The sequence below is a fragment of the Macaca thibetana genome, chromosome 15 (genome assembly GCF_024542745.1).
Source record: "Macaca thibetana thibetana isolate TM-01 chromosome 15, ASM2454274v1, whole genome shotgun sequence".
NCBI classification, from domain to species: domain Eukaryota; kingdom Metazoa; phylum Chordata; class Mammalia; order Primates; family Cercopithecidae; genus Macaca; species Macaca thibetana.
In genome coordinates this window covers 110,240,025-110,262,641 of record NC_065592.1, presented here as the reverse complement: position 1 = coordinate 110,262,641, position 22,617 = coordinate 110,240,025, and the positions used below count along the sequence as shown (strand labels likewise).

The window sequence follows — 22,617 nt, the reverse complement described above, 5'->3', positions numbered from 1 at the left end:
TAACCATTAATTTGTGGTACAGTTGTTTGGTTTATGTTAGTGATTAAACTGTAGAAACCATTCACAGTTTCTGCTGTCCCAGTCTTATCTGGGGAAAAGAGGAAGAAACTGTGTTCACCCAGCATAAGGAAAAAGTTGGTAAAATCTAAAGGAATCCTCAGACACATTAATAGAACTACGCCCAGTCCCTCTGCAGTCCCCCTGGAGCCGCCGTGGTCAATACCTGCAGGGCATCTCCCAAATACCCCTTTGTCTGTTTCTGGTAATATCACTAAAAGTCATTAAAAATGTGATCAGCCTGTGGCAGATACCACCTTCAATGCTCGTGTCTGTCAAAGTCACTAGGAGGAAAATCAGAGCCTGGAAACCAGATCCATTTTGATGAATGTCAAAGATTTTGAGACAGTGAAAAACTCCAAAATGATAGCTCACAGTTGACGCCTAGGTCAGAAGGCTCCCACGGAACATCAGAGGTATTCCCAGGATAAAAAGAGACAAGGCCACAGAATGACTGCACATAGCAGAGGTGCGGCTACGAGAGCTGGCACTGTCCGTGTCCGAAACAAGTCAGTGCCAAGGAGACTCAATAACAAAAACAACTCTGCAATCCTCTCCTGCCTAACATGAGTGACAACCACTTCTGTATCGATGACTTCAATCGCCCTGCCTCCTAGATAAAAATTATTAAGGTAACTAGTCATTGATTGCACCCACTTCCAGACAATATCCAATGCAGACTGACCCTCTCTTCCTCAAATCCTGTTTAGAATCACCAAGCAAGACCCCAAGTGCTATAAGCCCATCTCAACTCCCTCCTTATGCAGCACCCCACGGCTGCTCTGCAGTGCCTGCTAAATCTAACTTCTGGTTATTACAGGTGCACGAGTGATGTCTTTGACTCATGAGCTTTAATTCGCTGTGGGCATCTGTTGCTTTGGAGCAGCTCGGTGCTGATTTCTACTTCTGAAAAGTGCCCTGACTTGCTTTGAAGAATTAACTCTTCTCATTGGATGCCAGTCTAGGAAGACTCATATCTGGGCCCCTTGTAGGCCAAGGTCAGGCACGTGCCTTAGCTTGAAAATGAGACACCCTCCCTGGGATTGAAACCTGAGTGAGAGGCGCAGCACCAGGGCTGGTGTCCAGGCCAGACCGGCCATGTTGCGAGACCACTGCCGTGCCTCCTGCTTCCTGGTGCTCTAGTCCTGCCCGTTCCTAGCCAGGGTCCTCAGCTTTCCCATCAATGCAGTAACTCTTTTCACTTAGCTGAGCTGGGGTCAGTTTTACTCTTGCTTTTCAGCAAAGAGGGTGGAGATGTGCAACCGTCATCTGAACAGCGGCACTCCCTCACCACCTGGACAGAGGCGCTCGTTCTGCATCAGGGTGGGTGAAAACGCCTTGTGTTGATCCACTCCTGGGGCTGGGGCTGGGGCTGGGACTCCCAGGCCCGGGGAATATTGTTTCCACAATTTTATTAACCTGGAAAATGTGTTCCTTTGTTCTGATTGTGTGGTCACCGGCAACCGCTGATTTTTAATATGGGCTCTCATACACTCTGTTACCGATGATCAGAAACCAGATCCTTGTCACAAGAAACAACAGCTCCCATTTGTGAATGAGTGCCTTGACACTGAGGTTTATCCCACAATGGAGAGTTGGTTAAGAGGAGGTGGTCTCTCTGTGCCTCCACAATATGTGTGTTCTGACAAAATCAAATCACCAGTCCTGCAGACCCACAGATCTCACAGGCTCAGTGTGACCCACCAGGGAATGCTGCTTCCGTGAGCTGCTGGCCGCCGTCCACGGCATTTCTAACTGTGACACCTGCCACAAGCTGCCTCTGCTGGATGTCAAGCAGGACTAAGCTTTGTGCACTGGGTCTTTGCCCAAATGTCCTTTTTAGTAGGGTGATGTGATCCAAAGGGGTTTCAGGCTGATACACAGAGATCTGGAAAGCTGCTATGGTTCAGCTCTTCCTTCTGTCATGTTGACAAGCTCTGGTGCCCACCCATGTCCAGACTGGGCCCTGCTGTCATGACTGAGGGCAGAAAACAGAGGATCTGTCTGTGCCTGGGAATCCTTGAGTTGGGTGCCTGAGTCAAAGCACCTCCCATCACCTTTAGAACGGCTCAGAATATTCTTGGAGATATTTTGCTTGTACTCAAGAGCAGTTATCTTGGAAATTCAGTGTGGTAGAGTAATTAAAGCACAGACTGCTGGAGCGTGACTCCTGATACCAGTCACTAGCTTGACCGTGCGCAAGTTACTCACTCTCTCTACACCTCACTTTCCCCATCTGAAAATGGGAAAACAGTAGGACATACCTCAGGGCCATTGTGACATTTAAATGCATTAATAGATGTAAATTTCATAGGACAGGCACTTTACATGCCTACCACTTACGAAGAATTATCTAACTCTTAGCTGTTATTCTACAACAACTTTAGAAAGGGTGTTTTATTGTCTGAGGGTAATATTTGTAAGCCACAGAATTTCTCAGGGTTTGCCAGCTTCTTTGAACATAGGGCATTAGCAAACTGACACAGCGATGGGTCTTGGTCTATTGGGCGTATAGGTGAAAGATTCTATTTGAAAAGTTTCTGGGTTTCCATACTGTAAACTCTGTTTTGTGAGTTAACTCCATGTCATTTTGAAAATTTGCAGACTCCTCTCTCCACACATGTGCACTAACATGTGACTCCACAAGCGCCGGCATGCGTGTTTGATCAATGCTCCATCTCCACTGTCTGGAATGGTGCTTTGGGACACAGTAGATGCTCAACAAACATCTGTAAATCAAAAATTTAAATACCTACCTTTGGTCTAAGTGAACACAACAGGTTTTGACGTGTTCTTTGGTCAACATTATCTGAGTTTTCACAAGACCTCAGTATACTTGGCAAAGCATTTCACAAGTGATGGGCAAGGCATCCAGCATTTAAAAGTGAAATGCACAGAGCATTCTACTAGATGCTGCTGCTCTAACGAACCCAAGTTTCTGCTGGAAATTTGCAGAATTGTGATTCTTAAACCATGGAGTTCTCATAAGCCAAAGAGATTGAGTGAATTTTTGGAAAATGTGCTCCTTAAGGACAGGGCCTGAGTTGATGCAACTGGCTCTGCAGGACACTCCTACCCCCGAGTGCCCTCACTGTGAGAGAGGCCCTTCATGGTTTCTGATGATGGCGTTGGCTCCCCAAACTAGGCTCTCAGGCCCCCTGGTCCCCAAAACAAGTATTAGGAATAACCAGGACATTATCGCAGAGAACTGGCATTAAGGCACAGAGGCCTATGGAGTCCCCAGGCACAGGTGATGCCATAATCTGTACCTACCGGGTCAAGCATGAAGAGGTCCACGCCTTGCCCTGTGGAGAGAGCCACCAGGGTTGCACTACCGTACAATGCATAACCTGCGGCCACAATATTGCGGCCACACTGCAGGGCGTCCTTTTCAGAAGGCTCATCCTCTGAGGTCTGCGGAAGAGAGAAGAGAAATGCCATGTGTTATTGTTGTCTCCAGAGAGAACCCTTTGCCAGGGGCCTGGGCTTCAGTCTCCTCAAACCACTGAAGGAAGCGCAGTTCTTAGAAATTTAAGCTGCTACGGGCCGGGTGGTGGCTCACGCCTGTAATCCCAGCACTTTGGGAGGTGAGACGGGCGGATCACGAGGTCAGGAGATCGAGACCATCCTGGCTAACACGGTGAAACCCCGTCTCTACTAAAATACAAAAAATAGCGGGGGATGGTGGTGGGCGCCTGTAGTCCCAGCTACTCGGGGGGCTGAGGCGGGAGAATGGCAGGAACCCGGGAGGCTATTTGGATATACATATTTTAAAACATTTTTCCCTTCTCTTGGGTTCCAAGATATAACCTTGAAGCAAACTGCAGAAGCCTTTTCTCTTAGCTTTAAAATAGCTCCCTTTCTCACCACAATACTCCCTGCACATTTAGCTAACTGCATGCTAGTATCTATTATGTGCCTTCTTAGAAGTTCCAGGAGGTAATGTTGAGACAGACAGACCAAACATGGAGACCTAGCTGCAAAATTCCAGAGATTACTTCAATGTGGCTAATTAACAACTCAGCCATTGTTGAGACGATGTCAGCCTGAGGTCCAGGTGGATTGGCACCAAAGATAATCACAAAAACAAGACACAGAGATACGGCACTCAACACAATTCCTGCATGCCCTCCTTAATCAAGCTTTCCTCTTTTAAACCCCTCCCTTCCCCTGAAATAGTCCAAGTGGTTGCTTTGATGGGAATCTGCCACTTCCCCTTTACTAGTCGTGGTTAATAAAGTCACTTTCTTTCTACCCGGCCTCACTCTTGTTAGCTGGGCTCTGCAGGCAGCGAGCATGTGGACCTGCATTCAGCTACAATTTTAGTGGCCCATACAGTGTGCTCTGGGGGCCCAAGCCCACGGTCTGGTTTCTACTGGGCAGGGCCTAGGGCTGCCTGTGGGCTTCGGCTGCTTGTGGCTACCTGACCCCTTGGCCGGAACACTAGGGAGTCTCCGGCAGCTGCCTAGATGCTTCTGTCTTGGGGATCCTCTCTTTCTCTTCCGGCTGCAGTGCCTGCTGCCTCCAATGTCTCACTAGTGCAATGAAAGTGACTTTAGAGAAGTGACAAACTTTGGGATTTGGGAACTTTGAAACTTTGGAACTTAATGAGTTAGTCGGAGTGCATTTGACCACCATCTGCCTCTTTTTGGGTGTCACTGGAGCTCTGCTCTTTTTAGACTTGGCCGCTAGTGACACCATTGGAGCATTTTATGCATTTGTATTTGTGGCAGCCTTGACGCCTTGCTGGGTTCAGGCTGTTCCAGGGCAGGGGTGGGGAGGGCACTGGAAACTGAGGTGAGGGATTTGGAGCTCTACTCAGCCCTCCCTCCCCCAACTTCTTCCAAGTCATCTTCCTGATTATCTTGGAGCCACCTACAGCCTTATTCCTCCTGGCCAAAAGCACCCATAGCTCCCTCCGGCTGGAAACAGTTCACCTCGACTGGTGACTTGCAAAGGTGGGAAGGGCTCATCCCACACCATGCAGGTGTGGGGTGCTGAGGCTCTCCCTGACAGGAGATAAACCTGGGTACTGACTCCTCGCCTGGCAGTGGCTGGAAGGCTCACAAGCCTCCCCTCCTTCCTTTCTCTTTCCTCTTCCTTCCTGTAAAACGTGACCTTTCTCCTCTACATCTCTCTTTTCTTTTTCTCATTTCCTGTCCAATCCAGGGGTTCGCCTTGAAGGAGAAAAACAGTTTCCGACATCACAGCCTCTGATTTTGTCATCTTCTTTGGGACTGGTTACATATTCTGGCCCATTTTTGTGCACATTTTAAACTGATAGGCAAATTACAACAGGAAAAATTCAGAGTTCAAATAGTTAACCTTCACTGTGGAGTTCAGTAGAATCTTCTTTAGCTCCCTCCCTTCCTCTCTTTTCGGCCTGCTTTAAATCTGCTGTTATGAAGCTGCTGGTGCTGAGACAAGACTCATTGTTTATGGTCTAAATCGAATATAAACATTGAAAACTCATTTGAAACTGAACAGAAAAAAAGGATAAAAGATTTAAAAAGAAAAAACCAAACTGCCACAGAGACTGCTTTGCCCAAAATCGGCTGCCAGCTTCCCTTGGATCACCTACCAGGGCAAACAAAGTTAGCCGTGTGAACAGCTTCCAGTTTTGTCAGAAAATAACGTGGAGCCAGCCATCTTTCATAGGTCAGTGAGTTCGTGATGCTCTCTCATGGCTAGAGTTCTCAGATAAAAGCTCTTCGATCTTTGTTTGTGTATGGATGTATACATGTTTAGATACGTAATGTACATGTTATAGTTATGTTCTGTGTCGCGTCTAGCATGCTACCAAACTGGCTTATAAGTAATGAGTACACATAAATTAAGTTCAAATGCTTTCCAAGTTCACATGAATCTTTGATAAATGAAACTGGCTTCAAAATTATTTGTAAAATAAAAACAAAAATGCCTTCAGAGTCATCAGCACACATTTGTATCTAAGCCAAAAAATTTTATATTTACCTCTGTTAAATGTTTGAAGTGTCAGGGTTTGGCACAAAGATGGTAAGACTATAACCCAACCAAACACAGAGCAATCTTTGTGTAATTTTTTGACAAATAAGAATAAGTGCCGGGCGCGGTGGCTCAAGCCTGTAATCCCAGCACTTTGGGAGGCCGAGGCGGGCGGATCACGAGGTCAGGAGATCGAGACCATCCTGGCTAACACGGTGAAACCCCGTCTCTACTAAAATTACAAAAAAACATTAGCCGGGCGAGGTGGCGGGCGCCTGTAGTCCCGGCTACTCGGGAGGCTGAGGCAGGAGAATGGCGTGAACCCGGGAGGCGGAGCTTGCAGTGAGCCGAGATCGCGCCACTGCACTCCAGTCTGGGCGACAGAGCGAGACTCCGTCTCAAAAAAAAAAAAAAAAAAAAAAAAAAAAAAAAGAATAAGTTAGGATTGTTAGTTCAATGAAAGCAACTGAATCCTCTGAGTTACTGGCAGAATGCCCATGGATTTACTCTGAGGCTCTTTCTTAGGTGTTCACCTAATGTTCGGACTTTAGAAATGGTTAACAGTGAATAACTTTAAATAATGACTAACTTTGTATAATACCTGTTTTCCAAAAGAATCTAGATAAACTTACAGATTAAAAAATTAAATACACATAAATGAAATATATGTAAATATATGTTTGTAGGTGGATTTTTTCTATAATTTAAAATCTTAAAATTACTTTAAATTAAATAATAAATGCTTATTGAATGTCTGGGTCATTTCCAATTTTTAAAGAATTATAATAAATTATGGGAATAATTTACAATAAAATATAGGAAAACATGGTTCTAAAATTGTGAAATGACTTCATCTATAAAATGCTAACATCTGACAAACAGTTCAGGACTTCTTGCTTACTAAATTTCCACTAAAATTTAAAGTTAGTAGAAATAATAATTCTAATGACTATATAATTCTATAAATTGTATCCTTTTTTAAAAATAATTTTATAGGCCGTGCACGGTGGCTTACACCTGTAATCCCAGCACTTTGGGAGGCCAAGGCAGGTGGATCACGAGGTCAGGAGATCGAGACCATCCTGGCTAACACGGTGAAACCCCGTCTCTACTAAAAATACAAAAAATTAGCCGGGCGTGGTGGCGGCGCCTGTAGTCCCAGCTACTCGGGAGCCTGAGGCAGGAGAATGGTGTGAACCTGGAGGCGGAGCTTGCAGTGAGCTGAGATCGCATCACTGCACTCCAGCCTGGGCGACAGAGCCAGACTCCGTCTCAAAAAAAAAAAAAAAACAAACAAAAAAACTCAGAATCATATCCTGGAAGTTCGGCTTTGCTGTGTCTTGCTGCTTTCAGCTTTTTCTCCCCTTGAGAAGGCCTGAGAGGATAACTCTCTCATTCAGCTTTTTCCTCAACCCTTGTGACCTTTTTCCTCCAATTTTATTATCATGGCCTGGCACTAAAATGTTTTATCTTAAAGGTCTAGAAAAGCAATGTTTTCCTACATTATTACCTGATTCTGTACTTTCCTTGATATGTCTAAATTTGTCAACATAATTAGAAAGCTTCTCATGCGGTTGCTAAGAATTATGTATTTCCCTGATACACTCCAGGTTTCCCTGATACACTCCAGGTTTCCCTGACACACTCCAGGTTTCCCTGACACACTCCAGGTTTCCCTGATGATACACTCCAGGTTTCCCTGATGATACACTCCAGGTTTCCCTGACACACTCCAGGTTTCCCTGATACACTCCAGGTTTCCCTGATGATACACTCCAGGTTTCCCTGACACACTCCAGGTTTCCCTGATGATACACTCCAGGTTTCCCTGATGATACACTCCAGGTTTCCCTGATACACTCCAGGTTTCCCTGATACACTGTTTCCCTGATACACTCCAGGTTTCCCTGACACACTCCAGGTTTCCCTGATGATACACTCCGGGTTTCCCTGACACACTCCGGGTTTCCCTGATACACTCCAGGTTTACACTCCAGGTTTCCCTGATGATACACTCCAGGTTTCCCTGACACACTCCAGGTTTCCCTGATACACTCCAGGTTTCCCTGACACACTCCAGGTTTACACTCCAGGTTTCCCTGATGATACACTCCAGGTTTCCCTGACACACTCCAGGTTTTTCCCTCCAGGTTTCCCTGACACACTCCACTCCAGGTTTCCCTGACACACTCCAGGTTTCCCTGACACACTCCAGGTTTCCCTGATACACTCCAGGTTTCCCTGACACACTCCAGGTTTCCCTGATGATACACTCCACGTTTCCCTGATACACTCCAGGTTTCCCTGATACACTCCAGGTTTCCCTGATACACTCCAGGTTTCCCTGACACACTCCAGGTTTCCCTGATGATACACTCCAGGTTTCCCTGATGATACACTCCAGGTTTCCCTGACACACTCCAGGTTTACACTCCAGGTTTCCCTGATACACTCCAGGTTTACACTCCAGGTTTCCCTGACACACTCCAGGTTTTCCTGACACACTCCAGGTTTCCCTGATACACTCCACGTTTCCCTGATACACTCCAGGTTTCCCTGACACTCCAGGTTTCCCTGACACACTCCAGGTTTACACTCCAGGTTTCCCTGATATACTCCAGGTTTACACTCCAGGTTTCCCTGACACACTCCAGGTTTTCCTGACACACTCCAGGTTTCCCTGATGATACACTCCAGGTTTCCCTGATACACTCCAGGTTTCCCTGATACACTCCAGGTTTCCCTGATGATACACTCCAGGTTTCCCTGACACACTCCAGGTTTCCCTGACACACTCCAGGTTTCCCTGACACACTCCAGGTTTACACTCCAGGTTTCCCTGACACACTCCAGGTTTCCCTGATGATACACTCCAGGTTTCCCTGATATACTCCAGGTTTACACTCCACGTTTCCCTGATACACTCCAGGTTTACACTCCACGTTTCCCTGATACACTCCAGGTTTACCTGATACACTCCAGGTTTCCCTGATGATACACTCCAGGTTTCCCTGACACACTCCAGGTTTCCCTGACACACTCCAGGTTTACACTCCAGGTTTCCCTGACACACTCCAGGTTTCCCTGATGATACACTCCAGGTTTCCCTGACACACTCCAGGTTTCCCTGACACACTCCAGGTTTACACTCCAGGTTTCCCTGACACACTCCAGGTTTCCCTGATGATACACTCCAGGTTTCCCTGATGATACACTCCACGTTTCCCTGACACACTCCAGGTTTCCCTGACACACTCCAGGTTTCCCTGATGATACACTCCAGGTTTCCCTGATGATACACTCCAGGTTTCCCTGATGATACACTCCACGTTTCCCTGATACACTCCAGGTTTACACTCCACGTTTCCCTGACACACTCCAGGTTTCCCTGATGATACACTCCAGGTTTCCCTGATGATACACTCCACGTTTCCCTGATACACTCCAGGTTTACACTCCACGTTTCCCTGATACACTCCAGGTTTACACTCCACGTTTCCCTGACACACTCCAGGTTTACACTCCAGGTTTCCCTGATACACTCCAGGTTTCCCTGATATACTCCAGGTTTCCCTGATACACTCCAGGTTTCACTGACACACTCCAGGTTTCCCTGACACACTCCAGGTTTCTCTGATACACTCCAGGTTTACACTCCAGGTTTCCCTGATACACTCCAGGTTTCCCTGATATACTCCAGGTTTCCCTGATACACTCAAGGTTTCCCTGACACACTCCAGGTTTCCCTGATGATACACTCCAGGTTTCCCTGATACACTCCAGGTTTACACTCCAGGTTTCCCTGATACACTCCAGGTTTACACTCCAGGTTTCCCTGATGATACACTCCAGGTTTCCCTGACACACTCCAGGTTTCCCTGATGATACACTCCAGGTTTCCCTGACACACTCCAGGTTTACACTCCAGGTTTCCCTGATACACTCCAGGTTTCCCTGATACACTCCAGGTTTGACTTCCAGGTTATCCAAATAGGCTTCCCCTAAGGAGAAGCAGCTACACTGCAGGTTTTTCTTTCCCTGTCTGGTAATTGGCTTAAGAAACAACACTTTACATTTTATCAAAATAAGTCCTATGTTGTCTTTATTAGGTTTTAATTGCTTAGAAAAGCTGAGATCTGAAAGGATTAAGGTTTGTGCATCCATAACACCTTCTGTATTGCCTTTTATTTGTTTGTTTGTTTGAGACAGTCTTGCTCTGTTGCCCAGGCTGGAGTGCAGTGGCACTATCTCAGCTCACTGCAACCTCCGCCTCCGAGGTTCAAGTGATTCTCATGCCTCAGCCTCCCAAGTAGCTGGTCCAACATGCCCAGCTAATTTTTGTATTTTTAGCAGAGACAGTGTTTAGCCATGTTGGCCAGGCTGGTCTTGAACTCCTGGCCTCAAATGATCCACCCGCCTCAGCCTCCCAAAGTGCTGGGATTACAGGTGAGAGCCACCACGCCTAGCCTGGATTGCCTTTTAAATCTTTCGATTATCACTCCGGTTAAATGAGCAACTATTGTTTAACAGTGATCTACAGAGGCTTCGACAGCTGAACAAAATGCTTGCATTTGTGCAGGTAAGTGCTACTAGCCAAGCTCACAGTAGCTCAATGTATAGATTTGTAGGTAAGTCAATTTTGGAACTTCGCCTTTTGGCTTTGGGTTTTTGGCTTTTACATTGCTTAAAAGGGGTTTTAAGGTTAATGAGTGCCTGCCCACCTCCACTCCCATCTGGCCTGGAACATTTAACTGGCTTTCACTGTCTTAACTCTAAGTCCCTGGGCCATCGAGGAACATGATGGACCCAGGGAAGGTAACCACACCACCCCAGCATCCATATGGGACAAAATAAAAGCTTGGCCATCAATACTGCCCCTGGAACACCTGGACAAAAAAGAGAGAATATCAACTAAAATAAAATCCTAAGCCTCTCAACAGACGGAATGGACCTGCCTCTTGGCTGAAGGAAATCCCCAGATAAACTGAAAACGACTTCAGGCCGCGTTAGGAAGCAGGCTCAGACACGCCTCCCTAACCTCCCCCACTTTTTGGAATTAGGCACAACTGAAAACCCTAAGATTGACAAAATAGACTGTTTGTCACAGTAAAATACCCAGTTAGAAATGGGACCTAAGGCCACGCCAGGCCAGGGCTAGTCACTCACTCCTGCACTTGAAGAGGAAGCCGTGTCCTAACTGCCACAGGTTTTTCTTTTTCTCCAGCAGCCAAACAAGCGCCGGCCTTCGGATCAGCCGACTAACTCGCCCCCAGCCTCTTGTTCCACCAGCCAAGACTACAGCTTTAATTAGACAAGAGACTAATTTCAGTAGCTCTCCTGATAAAAGACCACCAACCATGGGCCAGGTCTGGCCAGTTTACAGAAAGCACCGTGTGCCTTTATGTCCTAGAAAGAACTTGACATATAGGGCCTAAATGGAATACATTTGCATGTTAAGTCTCCACCGCAAAATAAACATGGGTCATACATGCGTATTTATTCAATACACATATGTCAGGACCATCTTCATAAATACTCATAGCTCCCCCTATAATCTGTTAAATGTGTGTGTGTGTGTGTGTGTGTGTGTGTGTGTGTGTGGTCTGTTTGTTTTGAGAGGGAGTCTTGCTCTGTTGCCCGGGCTGGAGTGCAGTGGTGCAATCTCAGCTCACTATAACTTCCACCTCCAGGTTCAAGCAGTTATCATGTCTCAGCCAAGTAGCTGGGACCACAGTCACAGGCCACTGCTCCCGGCTGATTTTTTTTTTTTTTTTTTTGAGACACAGTTTCACCCTTGTTGCCCAGGCTGGAGTACAATGGCGCGATCTCAGCTCCCTGCAACCTCTGCCCCCCAGGTTCAAGCAATTCTCCTGTCTCAGCCTCCTGAGTAGCAGGGATTACAGGCGCCCGCTACTGTGCTCAGCTACTTTAAGGTATTTTTAGTAGAGATGGGGTTTCACCATGTTGGCTAGGCTGGTCTCAAACTCCTGACCTCAGGTGATCTGCCCACCTCGGCCTCCCAAAATGCTGGGATTACAGGCGTGAGCCACCCTGCCCAGCCTGTTAAATATGTATATTTTGCCAACCTGTTGTCAAGCCCCACAGGAATCCCAGATGTAATTGACAGTGGGGACCATGATGTATAATTAAAACTAAATGCTGTACATACTTCCTGAATAACTCCCAAACATATCCTCAGCTCCACAAGACACAGGAAAGCAAACTGGTATTTTGTCTTAATCCCACAATGTCTTTAAATCATATGACTTTAGATATCCTAACTACAGCCCAAGGCAACACTTGTGCATAAATTAAGGCTGAGAATTAGATATCTACCAGATTATTCTCACAATATAACCCAAACTATACATACCTTAAATACTCATATTTCTGCTGTAGATTCCCCCTCTCAAGACTCTGTAACACAGCACGGTTTAGTCAACTTCCTAATACATAGAAGACTCTCATATACAGTATCACTGGCACCCTGCTTACTGTTCTCTTTGGTTGCTATGGATTGTTTGTTTGTTTCTTTGAGAGAGAGTCTTGCTCTGTCACCCAGGCTGGAGTGCAGTGGTATGATCTCAGCTCACTGCAACCTGCACCTCCTGGGTTCAAGCAATTCTTGTGCCTCAGCCTCCTGAGTAGCTGGAATTACAGGTGTGCACCATCACCCTGGCTAATTTTTGTATTTTTAGTAGAGACGGGGTTTCACTATATTTCCCAGACCGGTCTCCACCTCCTGGCCTCAAGTGATCCACCTGCCTTGGCCTCCCAAAGTTCTGGGATTACAGGCGTGAGCCACCGCACCTGGCAAGGTTGCTATGGATTTTATTGCTGTTGTACATTTTATATGGAATGAAGGACAAGTTTTCAGAATTGAAAATTTCTGTGTGATCTGTGAACACCCAGCATTACATAGCAACAAAGACTTTGCAGGTGTACTCAGGGGTTCAGATTTCAAACAGGGAGATCACGTGGACCATCCAGGTTAGATTAGTTCAATCTAATCCAATGAGTGTTAGCAGAAAACTCTGGCTGGGGACAAGAGAGATGAGGCAAGAGGGGGAGAGGATGTCAGAGATTCAGAATACCACCTGGAACCTAATGCCACGCCTGACATTTGTGTTGCACCCAGACTTTCAAAACAAGATCCCAGCTGTCCTCCTGCGTTACCCTCCCAGGAATGCCAGAAAGCAGGCAGAGGGAGAACCTCCATTCCAGTCCTTCTAACGGGAGCTCCAGGCAGAGAGCAGGCAGAGGGAGAACCTCCATTCCAGTCCTTCTAACGGGAGCTCCAGGCAGAGAGAAGTTGGTGGTTTGCTACGGTGGCTTTTCTCATTGGTGAGAAGACAGAGGGTCGGACTCCAAACACATAGCTCTCAGCCCAGGAATCTTCCAGAGACCTCCACAGGAAGGAGGTGCGAAATGTCAGCATGTCTACTCACCTTTCTGTAGATGGCAAAGATGGTTCCGATGGAGGCCAGGCAGTCAATGTTGGAAGATCCATCCAGTGGGTCAAAGCAGACCACGTATTTCCCCTAAATCAGAGAGGGAAGCACCAACTGGTCAGCACATCTTCCCATCAGCACAATTGCTCCGTGTCAGGGCTGTGCGTGGCAGAGCACACCACATCGAAAAGAGACTGAGAACCACAGAATATCCTTATCAAAAAACACCACGACTTACGGAGGGCAGGGTGCCGGCTTATACACAAATACTCCTCTGGGTTTTGTATCCATCTCTCCTGTCTGATTCAAAGACCAGAGGATAGAGTGGGTGCGGTCTTGAGAGACCCACGTCCCCCACGGCCACCCAACTCTGCTGTCCCTGGCAGCTCCAGCCCTCGAGGGAAGTCCCCAGGTCCTTTTTATAGCCCCCTGTGTGCAGGGTCCTGAGAGACCCGTAGTGAAGGAGACCAGAGCCCCCAGGTCAACTAAACACGGGTAATGCGACTTCCGGTGAAATGAGGTCATTTCTCCCTCCACTCAATTTAGTTCTCCCTGACTTTCCAGTGAGTATTGGCCTAGCTTCATTTGAGCTTTGTTTCTGTTTTTTTTTTTTCTTGCTCAGCCAGAGGAGAAAAGTTAGATAATCTGTAAACTTGGAAATTCCCCAACATCTGTATAATAATCCAATTTTCAAAAAATAATCCAGTTTAGCCCATTCAGTCATCATGCATGAGTTCAGCAGACACACGCTGAGCTTCCAGCACACACTGGGAACTGTTCAAGGCCCGGGGTTTGTTTCCAGGGGGCGGCGATCCTGGCAGCAGGGCTGGATTTCCTGGCACTGACCTTCCGGCGGGAGAACAGACAGAAAACGCACAGGCCAGCACACACAAGCAGACTGTGGCACGTGCCCTAAGGAAACCCACGCAGGCTGGGGGCTGCTGGAGAGCCGTGAGGGGCCACATTTGACGACAGGCCTGACTAGAATTAAGAGATGAAGAAACACACAGAGACCTAGAGAGCAAATTTTCTTTTTGTTTTTTTGTTTTTGTTTTGTCTTGTTTTCTCGACAGAGTCTCACTCTGTTGCCCAGGACGCAGTGCAGTGGTGTGGTCACAGCTCGGTGCAGCCTAGAGATCCTGGGCTCAAGCAATCCTCCCACCTCAGCCTCTCGAGTAGCTGGGACTACAGGTGCATACCACCATGCCAAGCTAAATTTTTATCTTTTGTATCTTTATTTATGTTGCCTAGGTTGGTCTCAAACTCCTGAGCTCAAGCAGTCCTCCCACCGCAGCCTCCCAAAGCCCTGGGATTGCAGGTGTGAGCCACTGCGCCCATCCAAGAGATGAGAATTTTTGGCAGAGAGATCAGCAGGTTTGGAGTATTCAAGAGCTGGCATGGGCCAGGCGTGGCGGCTCAGCCTGTATCCCAACAGCTTGGGAGCCTGAGGCAGGTGGATCACCTGAGGTCAGGAGATCGAGACCAGCCTGGCCAACATGGCAAAACCCAGTCTCTACTAAAAATACAAAAATTAGCTGGGCGTGGTGGCAGCACCTGTAATCCCAGCTACTCAGGAGGCTGAGGCGGGAGAACTGCTCGAACCTGGGAGGCAGAGTACAGTGAGCTGAGAGCGCATCATTGAACTCCAGCCTGTCCAGCCGGGCAATAGAGCAAGACTCTGTCTCAAACAAATAAATAAATAAAGGAACTGGCCTGAAGACCCATGTGGCTCAGGCCAATCGGAGAAGACAATGGTACATCAGACTGGAGAGAGAAACAAGGGTTGTATCAACTGAAACTGAAAGTTGGAAGTAATAGGTGTGATGTAGCTTAAATTATGTGAGATGAGGGTGAAAGTGCCTTGTGCAGTACCTGGCATAGAGCAGAGGTTAAATAAATTTGGCTTTATCTTCTTTTCCATTCCTCCAGCTAATCACAAAGAAATGGCCTCTTGGCCGGGCGCGGTGGCTCAAGCCTGTAATCCCAGCACTTTGGGAGGCCGAGACGGGCGGATCACGAGGTCAGGAGATTGAGACCATCCTGGCTAACACGGTGAAACCCCGTCTCTACTAAAAATACAAAAAACTAGCCGGGCGAGGTGGCGGGCGCCTGTAGTCCCAGCTACTCGGGAGGCTGAGCCAGGAGAATGGCGTAAACCCGGGAGGCGGAGCTTGCAGTGAGCTGAGATCCGGCCACTGCACTCCAGCCTGGGTGACAGAGCCAGACTCCGTCTCAAAAAAAAAAAAAAGAAATGGCCTCTTGTCTGTTGACTGTATTGCAGCTGAACATTGATTGAACCTTTTAGCCATCAGCAAACCTCTCTGAATAACAAGCTGTGTGTGAACCCACAGTGAATGCAGACCCTGCCAGCCGTGCCTGCATTCACTGGCTTCACATCCTACGAGGCAGGAGCACAGGAGGCTGGACCAGTCTAACAGCTTGTCAGACACGAAGAAATCTCTGCTGAAACTAACCCCTCACAAAGTGCGGGCTGGGGGTGGGGGTGGAGATGAGAGGCCGGGGGAGTGCGAGGCTGTATAGTACAGCTCTTCCCTGGACTCCACAAGGTTAAGCCCCCAAAAATGTGGCACTTGTTACTGATTAAGTGAACAGCCACCAACGAGCGTCCACTGAGGCGGTTCCTACATCCCTCGGAACTATTTCCTGAACGAATCACTGACTACTGTGGAGTCTTCTTTCACTAGATGTCACAAGACTTCCAACTAGAGAAGTATGCAATCATTTGTTTCCAGAAAACAAATGTGAAGAACTAGAGGAAAATCCCGGGAATTAAAGAAAAGCAAGGCAGCTTATTTCTGGCTCAGTGTCATCATCTACTGGCCAGTGCGGACCCCGCAGCCCCAGGACGCACCCTCTTCTCCTTGGTGGTGATGATGGCGTCCTTATTCTCCTCTGAGACCAGGACGCAGGTGCTGTAGGAGGATTGGAGCATGTTGATCACCAGGGAATTGGATAGCACGTCCAGTTTCTTCACCTCATCTCCCGTCACGTTCACGCTTCCTGCGATTCCATACCTGAGGAGACAAAAGGCTAAATGAAGTCACTAGGGGGTCTTAACTCCAGCAAAGAGCCGGGGACGCTCAAACGCCAGCAGGGCACTCCCCTCTCGTTCTGTGTCTCTGGAGTCTCCAAGTCACACGTGCAGAAGAAGGCGATGATGCCTCGCAGCCTTGCCTCCCTGTTGCCATATTTTCTTAGCCTCCCAGTGAGATGACCCAGGACTCGGTCTCACTAAAACACAAATCCACGCTCAGCACAGGGAGACGGAGCAGACGGGGGGTTCATCAAATCAGGCCCATCACCATAACTGAGGGCTCCACAAGTAAAGGGCCGTGGCCTCCAGCCCTGGAATTTCTATTTTATTTTATTTTAATTATTTTATTTTATTTTATTTTTTGAGAAGGAGTCTCGCTCTGCCGCCCAGGCTGGAGTGGAATGGCACGAACTCTGCTCACCGCAAGCTCCGCCTCCCGGGTTCCCACCATTCTCTTGCCTCAGCCTCCCAAGTAGCTGGGACTACAGATGCCCACCACCGCGCCCGGCTAATTTTTTCCTGTATTTTTAGTAGAGACGGGGTTTCACTGTGTTGGCCAGGATGGTCTTGATCTCCTTACCCCGTAATCTGCCCGCCTTGGCCTCCCAAAGTGCTGGGATTACAGGCGTGAGCCACCGCGCCCGGCCAACCCCTGGAATTTCAAGCCTTTGTGGATTATCCTCACACAGTGCCCTGCTGGGACAAATTAAAATTGCCCTGTGGTAGCCTGGTGTTACTTGAACTGAGAAGGAAATTTGGGGGCAGACTTATTTCATTTTTTTCTTCACTGCCATCCCAAGCAATGTAAGAGTGCTATTATGAGAATTCTATGCTGGTCAGGGACGGGGGCTCACGCCTGTAATCCCAGCGCTGTGGGAGGCCGAGGCGTATAGGTCACTTGAGCCCAGGAGTTCAAGACCAGTTTGGGCAACACAGTGGGACCCTGTCTTTACAAAAAAATACAAAATGTAGCTGGACGTGGTGGCACACACCTGTAGTCCCCGCTACTTGGGAGGCTGAGATGAAAGGATCACCTAAGCCGGGGGAGGTGGAGGTTGCAGTGAGCTGTGATCATGCCACTGCACTCCAGCCTGGGCGATGGAGTGAGAACCTCAAAAAACATTCTATCTAGAGGCTTCGGGTTTTAGAGTATTCATAGGCAAAGTTCTCCCCATTTCCACCCTTGCCCCCTTTGGGGGTTCTCAACACAGCAACAGGAGGGGTCCTCCTAACGTGCCCTCCAGTCTCACCCAGAGGCAAAATCCAAGTCCCCAAGCGGCTGTCAGGCACCACCGTGGAATCTCTGTGCCCGGGTTGGCATGGCTGCCCGTCTCGCTCGTCCTCACAGGGCCTGCCCCAGCCTCGGAAACCTCCAAGGCACACACCTGCCTTGTGGCTGCCCACTGGCCTTGCTGCCCCACCTGGGACACTCCTCCTCGAGAGCCCCGCGGCGGCCACGCCAGCCACGCCTTGGCTCCAGGATCATCTCTCAGTGGTGCCTTCTCTGGCCGTCTCTCTAGAGCAGCATCCCCGGTCCCCAACGTCCTACTCGATGCATTTTCTACTCTGCCCTGACCACCATCTAGCTCCTGTTTATCGTCTGTGAGCTCCACAGTGGCAGGAATTTTTCTTCCACTTTGAGGGAAGCCGCATCCATCATGTGTCCACCTGCACCCCTGCAGCGAGGCTCAGCCACCCTGCCACCCTCTCACGTTCCAGCAGCCACAGATGTCCCTGGGCCAGCACCCAGCGAGGGGCTCCGGTCCTTCTCGCCTTCACTAATGGCGTTCCCACCACAGCAGTGCCCTCTGCCCAGCTTTCTTCCTGTTCTTTCTCCTTTTCCTCTGGGACACCTCACTGGTCCTCTCAAGTGTGCCCCACACACCAGACACACCTCATCATCCCTCCTCAGTGCTCACCACACTCACAGACCAGCTTCCTGCTGCATGACCTGCTTGCAGAGGGCAGGATCCGTCCTTCTGTCTGTTTCTGCAGTGCCCGGACACACAGCACGTGCTCCATGTCTGTTCACTGAGTTATGAGGAAAGGATGGCAAGAAAGGAATTCCCTTCCCTCCTGTTGTGAATGCCATTTATTTGTGGAAGGAAATCTCAGGTGGTTCTAACAAGCAGCCAGGGTTGGGAACCACTGATCTACCCTAAGCAGGGAACAAACTCGTTTCCCACCCTCTCCCCTGAACGGCACCCCCACTCACCCCGCACCACAACCCCCACCCACGGCACGTCGTTTGTGTCTGAGGAACCGTGATGTGAGCAGTCAGCTGCCTTGGAAAACACTCCTCACCCCGAAGCCTGTGCCTCCTGGTCAGGACAAAAGCAAGCAAACAATAGCAGCCACAAAACTAGGTTGACTGCATCTGCGTTTCAGGGGACCACAGACGCAGGCCCTTGTTCGACACAGAATCTGGATGCACCTGCCGCTGCAGAATGAACAGCCGGCCCAGGCCTGCGGTGGGCAGAGCTGAGAAACAGGCTCCGTCCTGCGCTTTGCAAATCCCCCTCATCCGTCTAACCCCACCCCTCGGCCGACCCCCTGCACCCTCCCTCCAGGTGCTGGGCAGCACCCCTCCCCCTGGAAAGAACGGAAACGCACCGGGAGATGTGAGTTCCTGGCAACAGCTTCACCTGCGATGATGGGCGAAAGGGGCTCTCTGGCCTGTAGGACAGTGTCTCGCAGAGTTCTGACCGGCACTAAAGCTCACTGACAGTCTCTAAAGAAATGTTCCCCCATGGCCATGAGAGAGCCAAGGAGAGAACCTGGACGGGTACTCCAGCCTCTCCTGTTCCCGCCGTGAGGAGAAGAGGAAAGAGAAGGCGAAAAGGAGACGCTCGTAACTTTTAAATTGCATTCCTGGAGCCTGTGCTAGAAATGTCTGCCCAGAACGAGCCAGGGGCTTGCAGTGCCCGCCTGGGTGGTGGTGGGGGTGTGAGACAGGCCTCATACAGCCTGGCTGCTGCAGGATGGAGGACCGCCCTTTCCCTCTCTGGGAAGCAATGCCAGGGTCTTTTTAAAAATAACCCAAGTATCTTCTTAGAAAGAAATAATTTCTAGCCCCTGGGCTTCCCCTGCTGCCTCCCTGGGTGTCTGCTACACAGGGGCCAGGGAAGGATGCTGTCTGAGTTGGCAGAACATGGGGTCCCGGCTGGGATGTGGGGCCCCTGCTGGCCCCAGGACCCTGCCCCAGCCGCCCAGAGGCTTCCATTGGCTGCGCCTGCCACCCAGTGGTCATCGACGGCTCAGGCACAGGCAAATCTAGTCTGAGCTTGGAACGGCGGTAGTGACAGGCGCTGTGCGTGTGTTACGGGGCTGGCACAGTTGAAGTTGTCATCACAGGCACTTGCTAACTCTGCAACAACCCTGAGAGTTAGGGGTGCTAGTATCCTCTCCATTTCACAAAGGGAGACTGAGGTCCTAGGGAGAGTAAATCACTGCCCATTATCACACGGTAGGAAACGCCAAGTTAATAAGCACCTCGATTATCCAGTTCCTAGGACCACTTTGTCTCCTTGCTCAGCTGCCGTAAAGTCAGTTTTGCAGCAGATAAGCAAGACCCCCTACCACGGCAGCCACTGGCTGGCCAAGAGCCCTGCACAGAGGAGGAGCCCGATTCCTGTGGGTGAATCGCCCTGAGATGGGCTCAGGCAGCTGGGCTGAGGATAGCAGCGTCCGCACAGCGAGAGGCAAAGTCCCTGTCCACCATCAGTCGGCAGGGCTCTCACCCACAGGAGCAGGACAGGGTGCCGGCTGCCCTCACATTCCGGAAGCCGCTTCAATGCAGAGGGTGGCTGTTACTGCCAAATGAGGTAAAAACAGAGCTGGAGCATCACACACAGGAAAAACACGAGGATAAGGCGTCGTTAACCTAGGTCCTGCTACTGGGTCCCCACCCCTAAATAAACACAGTCTGTGGTGATCAAATGATAATTACATCTTGTCATCTAATGCTATCGCTTTTTGTGTTAAAAGCACTTAATTGTTAAGAATAAATATTTTAAACGATTGGACTTTGTTAGCTCTTCAGTTTGAATCTCTTTTGTCCCCAAAAATATGTGTTCCCTCAGCTCTGAGAGGACCTCCCCTGGAATTACTACAAGGGAAGCCCAGAGAAAGCTGGGTTTTTTGTTTGTTTGTATGTACGTTTTGAGACAGAGTCTCGTCCTGTCACCCAGGCTGGAGGGCAGTGGTGCGACCTCGGCTCACTGCAACCTCCACCTCCCGGGTTCAAGCGATTCTCCTGCCTCAGCCTCCCGAGTAGCTGGGACTACAGGCGCCCGCCACCTCACCCAGCTATTTTTTGTATTTTTAGTAGACACGGGGTTTCACCATGTTGGCCAGGATGGTCTCGATCCCTTGACCTCATTATCCACCCGCTTTGGCCTCCCAAAGTGCCAGGATTACAGTCATGAGCCACCGTGCCCGGCCGCCGGGTTCTTTTTATCAGACTTAAACTGGACACTGGGCTGTGACCATCAGCAGTGTAATGTGAGCTCGGCCTCATCCGTGCTTGGATAAAGCACCAAAGCGAACCTGGGGAAGAAGCCTCCGCACTCGCCTCCCAGGACCAGCGCCTCCAGCTTCCTGCACACCGAGTGGAGGTGAAGATAAAGAGTCACAGAGAAGAAACAAAGCACGGAGCCAGCAAAACACTCCTTCAGGTGACGAGAGAGCAGAGGCAGGCAGGGGCTCCACCAAGCTTCCTGTGTCGTGAATAATTTCCAGCTCCTAACACTAAGCAAAGCTTATTACAGTAAAACACTCATGTCTGCGAAAGACGTAAGGAGATGTTTCAGGTCATCCCTCTACTTCTTTGTGCCAGTGAGACTCTCTCTGTGCAAATACAAGTCATGATAACACGATACATATTTTAATGCAACAAGCCACTGCACTTGGTATCATTATAGTAACTGGAAAAATTATATGTATATTTCTTCATAGCATGTTTTCGTTCCTTCCTTAAAACAAGTCAAAGGCCCGTTACCAAAGCACACATGGTAGGAACTGGAAATGCAGCTCCCACCGAGGGCACACAGGCCAATAAGCTTCAGACCCAGTGTCCTGCCTCCCACACCCCTGCCGGGCCTGAGGTGCTCTGGGCCCCGTGCCCGCTCCCCCGGACTCACAGGTGGGCCAGGCCGGCCTTGCGCACGGCCGAGGAGATGGCTTTGATGGCCGTCAGCATGGAGTTTAGCAGCTGGGTGAGCTCCCCGGTCCCTTTGGCCTGACGCCCCTTTTCCATAACGTAGCGGGTCAGGGTGAGCATGTCGGTTTCAAAGGGGCTTCTGTCCGTCATTGTGGCTGGAATACTTCAAATCCTTTTCTGCCGGCAGGAAACCTTGCTTACCTCTGAGGGCTGCGGCTCCGCAGTGTGGGAGCCGATAAGAAATCTGTGCTGGTCCTGCCAGGACCTCTAAGGAACAGGGCCCAAAACACATGACTGAGACAACTGCTGCGGCCCTCAAGGAACTCCCTCTGGCCTGGGGACTGTGGCAGCTGCCAGGGAGCCACAGCGGTCTGTAAATAGGACGGGCTGCCCAGAAACAAGGAGCTGCTTCTCCGGCTGAGCCCCCCCCCCCTTTCAGGACACCAAGAAGCCACCACTCAGGCACAGGTGGGAGGTGAGAAACCCCGTAGATTAAAAAAAAAAATGACACATAAAACGCTCTTATTCCAGGCTCCAAAGGATTATCCACATACAGCGACTGCAGAGCCTGGCTCTCCCGAGGGCGAGGAGGCAGACTGGCAGGTTCCTCATCTGGGACATAGGTCACGTAGTAACGTAACGGCAACCCCAGAATCCCTGTAGCCAGGGTTTGGAATAAGTCTGGAAAGAATGCTTTTTATTTCCAATAAGCGTGTGTGACCGGTGGATATCCACAGCAGAGATCCAGATCTAGAGGAAAACTATTATATTCCTAGCACAGTTCCTGGCACCAGTGTTATTTTGTCACTATCTCTGGATGTCCACTTTTGTAACAAAAATTGCTTATTATAAAGGAAACACTAAAGAAGTGGATAAAGAAAAACCTCCTCACCACCAGCCCACCCTCCCACCCCACTCTCCAGAGATCA

The 22,617-nt window shown here is 49.3% G+C and overlaps 1 protein-coding gene and 1 long non-coding RNA gene across 3 annotated transcripts in view; one reads left to right on the top strand and one right to left on the bottom strand.

Moving 5' to 3' along the window:
• Positions 1–22,271, bottom strand: part of FBP2 (fructose-bisphosphatase 2) — a 36,430-nt gene extending 14,159 nt beyond the window's left edge. Inside the window, exons 1-4 of the mRNA XM_050762297.1 lie at positions 21,669–22,271; positions 16,345–16,507; positions 13,470–13,562; positions 3,331–3,471 (exon numbers count right to left, since the gene is read on the bottom strand). Coding sequence (XP_050618254.1) covers positions 3,331–3,471; positions 13,470–13,562; positions 16,345–16,507; positions 21,669–21,838 — 567 coding nt within the window. The 5' untranslated portion in view covers positions 21,839–22,271. The remainder of the gene's footprint in view (positions 1–3,330; positions 3,472–13,469; positions 13,563–16,344; positions 16,508–21,668) is intronic.
• LOC126938134 (uncharacterized) lies at positions 8,264–9,909 on the top strand. Of its 2 annotated transcripts, none has more exons than XR_007719966.1 (5): positions 8,264–8,319; positions 8,479–8,511; positions 9,176–9,218; positions 9,328–9,370; positions 9,894–9,909. It is a non-coding gene; the product is annotated as an uncharacterized LOC126938134 (long non-coding RNA). The 2 variants fall into 2 exon arrangements; XR_007719967.1 differs by lacking the exon at positions 9,894–9,909 and adding an exon at positions 9,851–9,866.
• Positions 22,272–22,617: the final 346 nt, after the last annotated feature.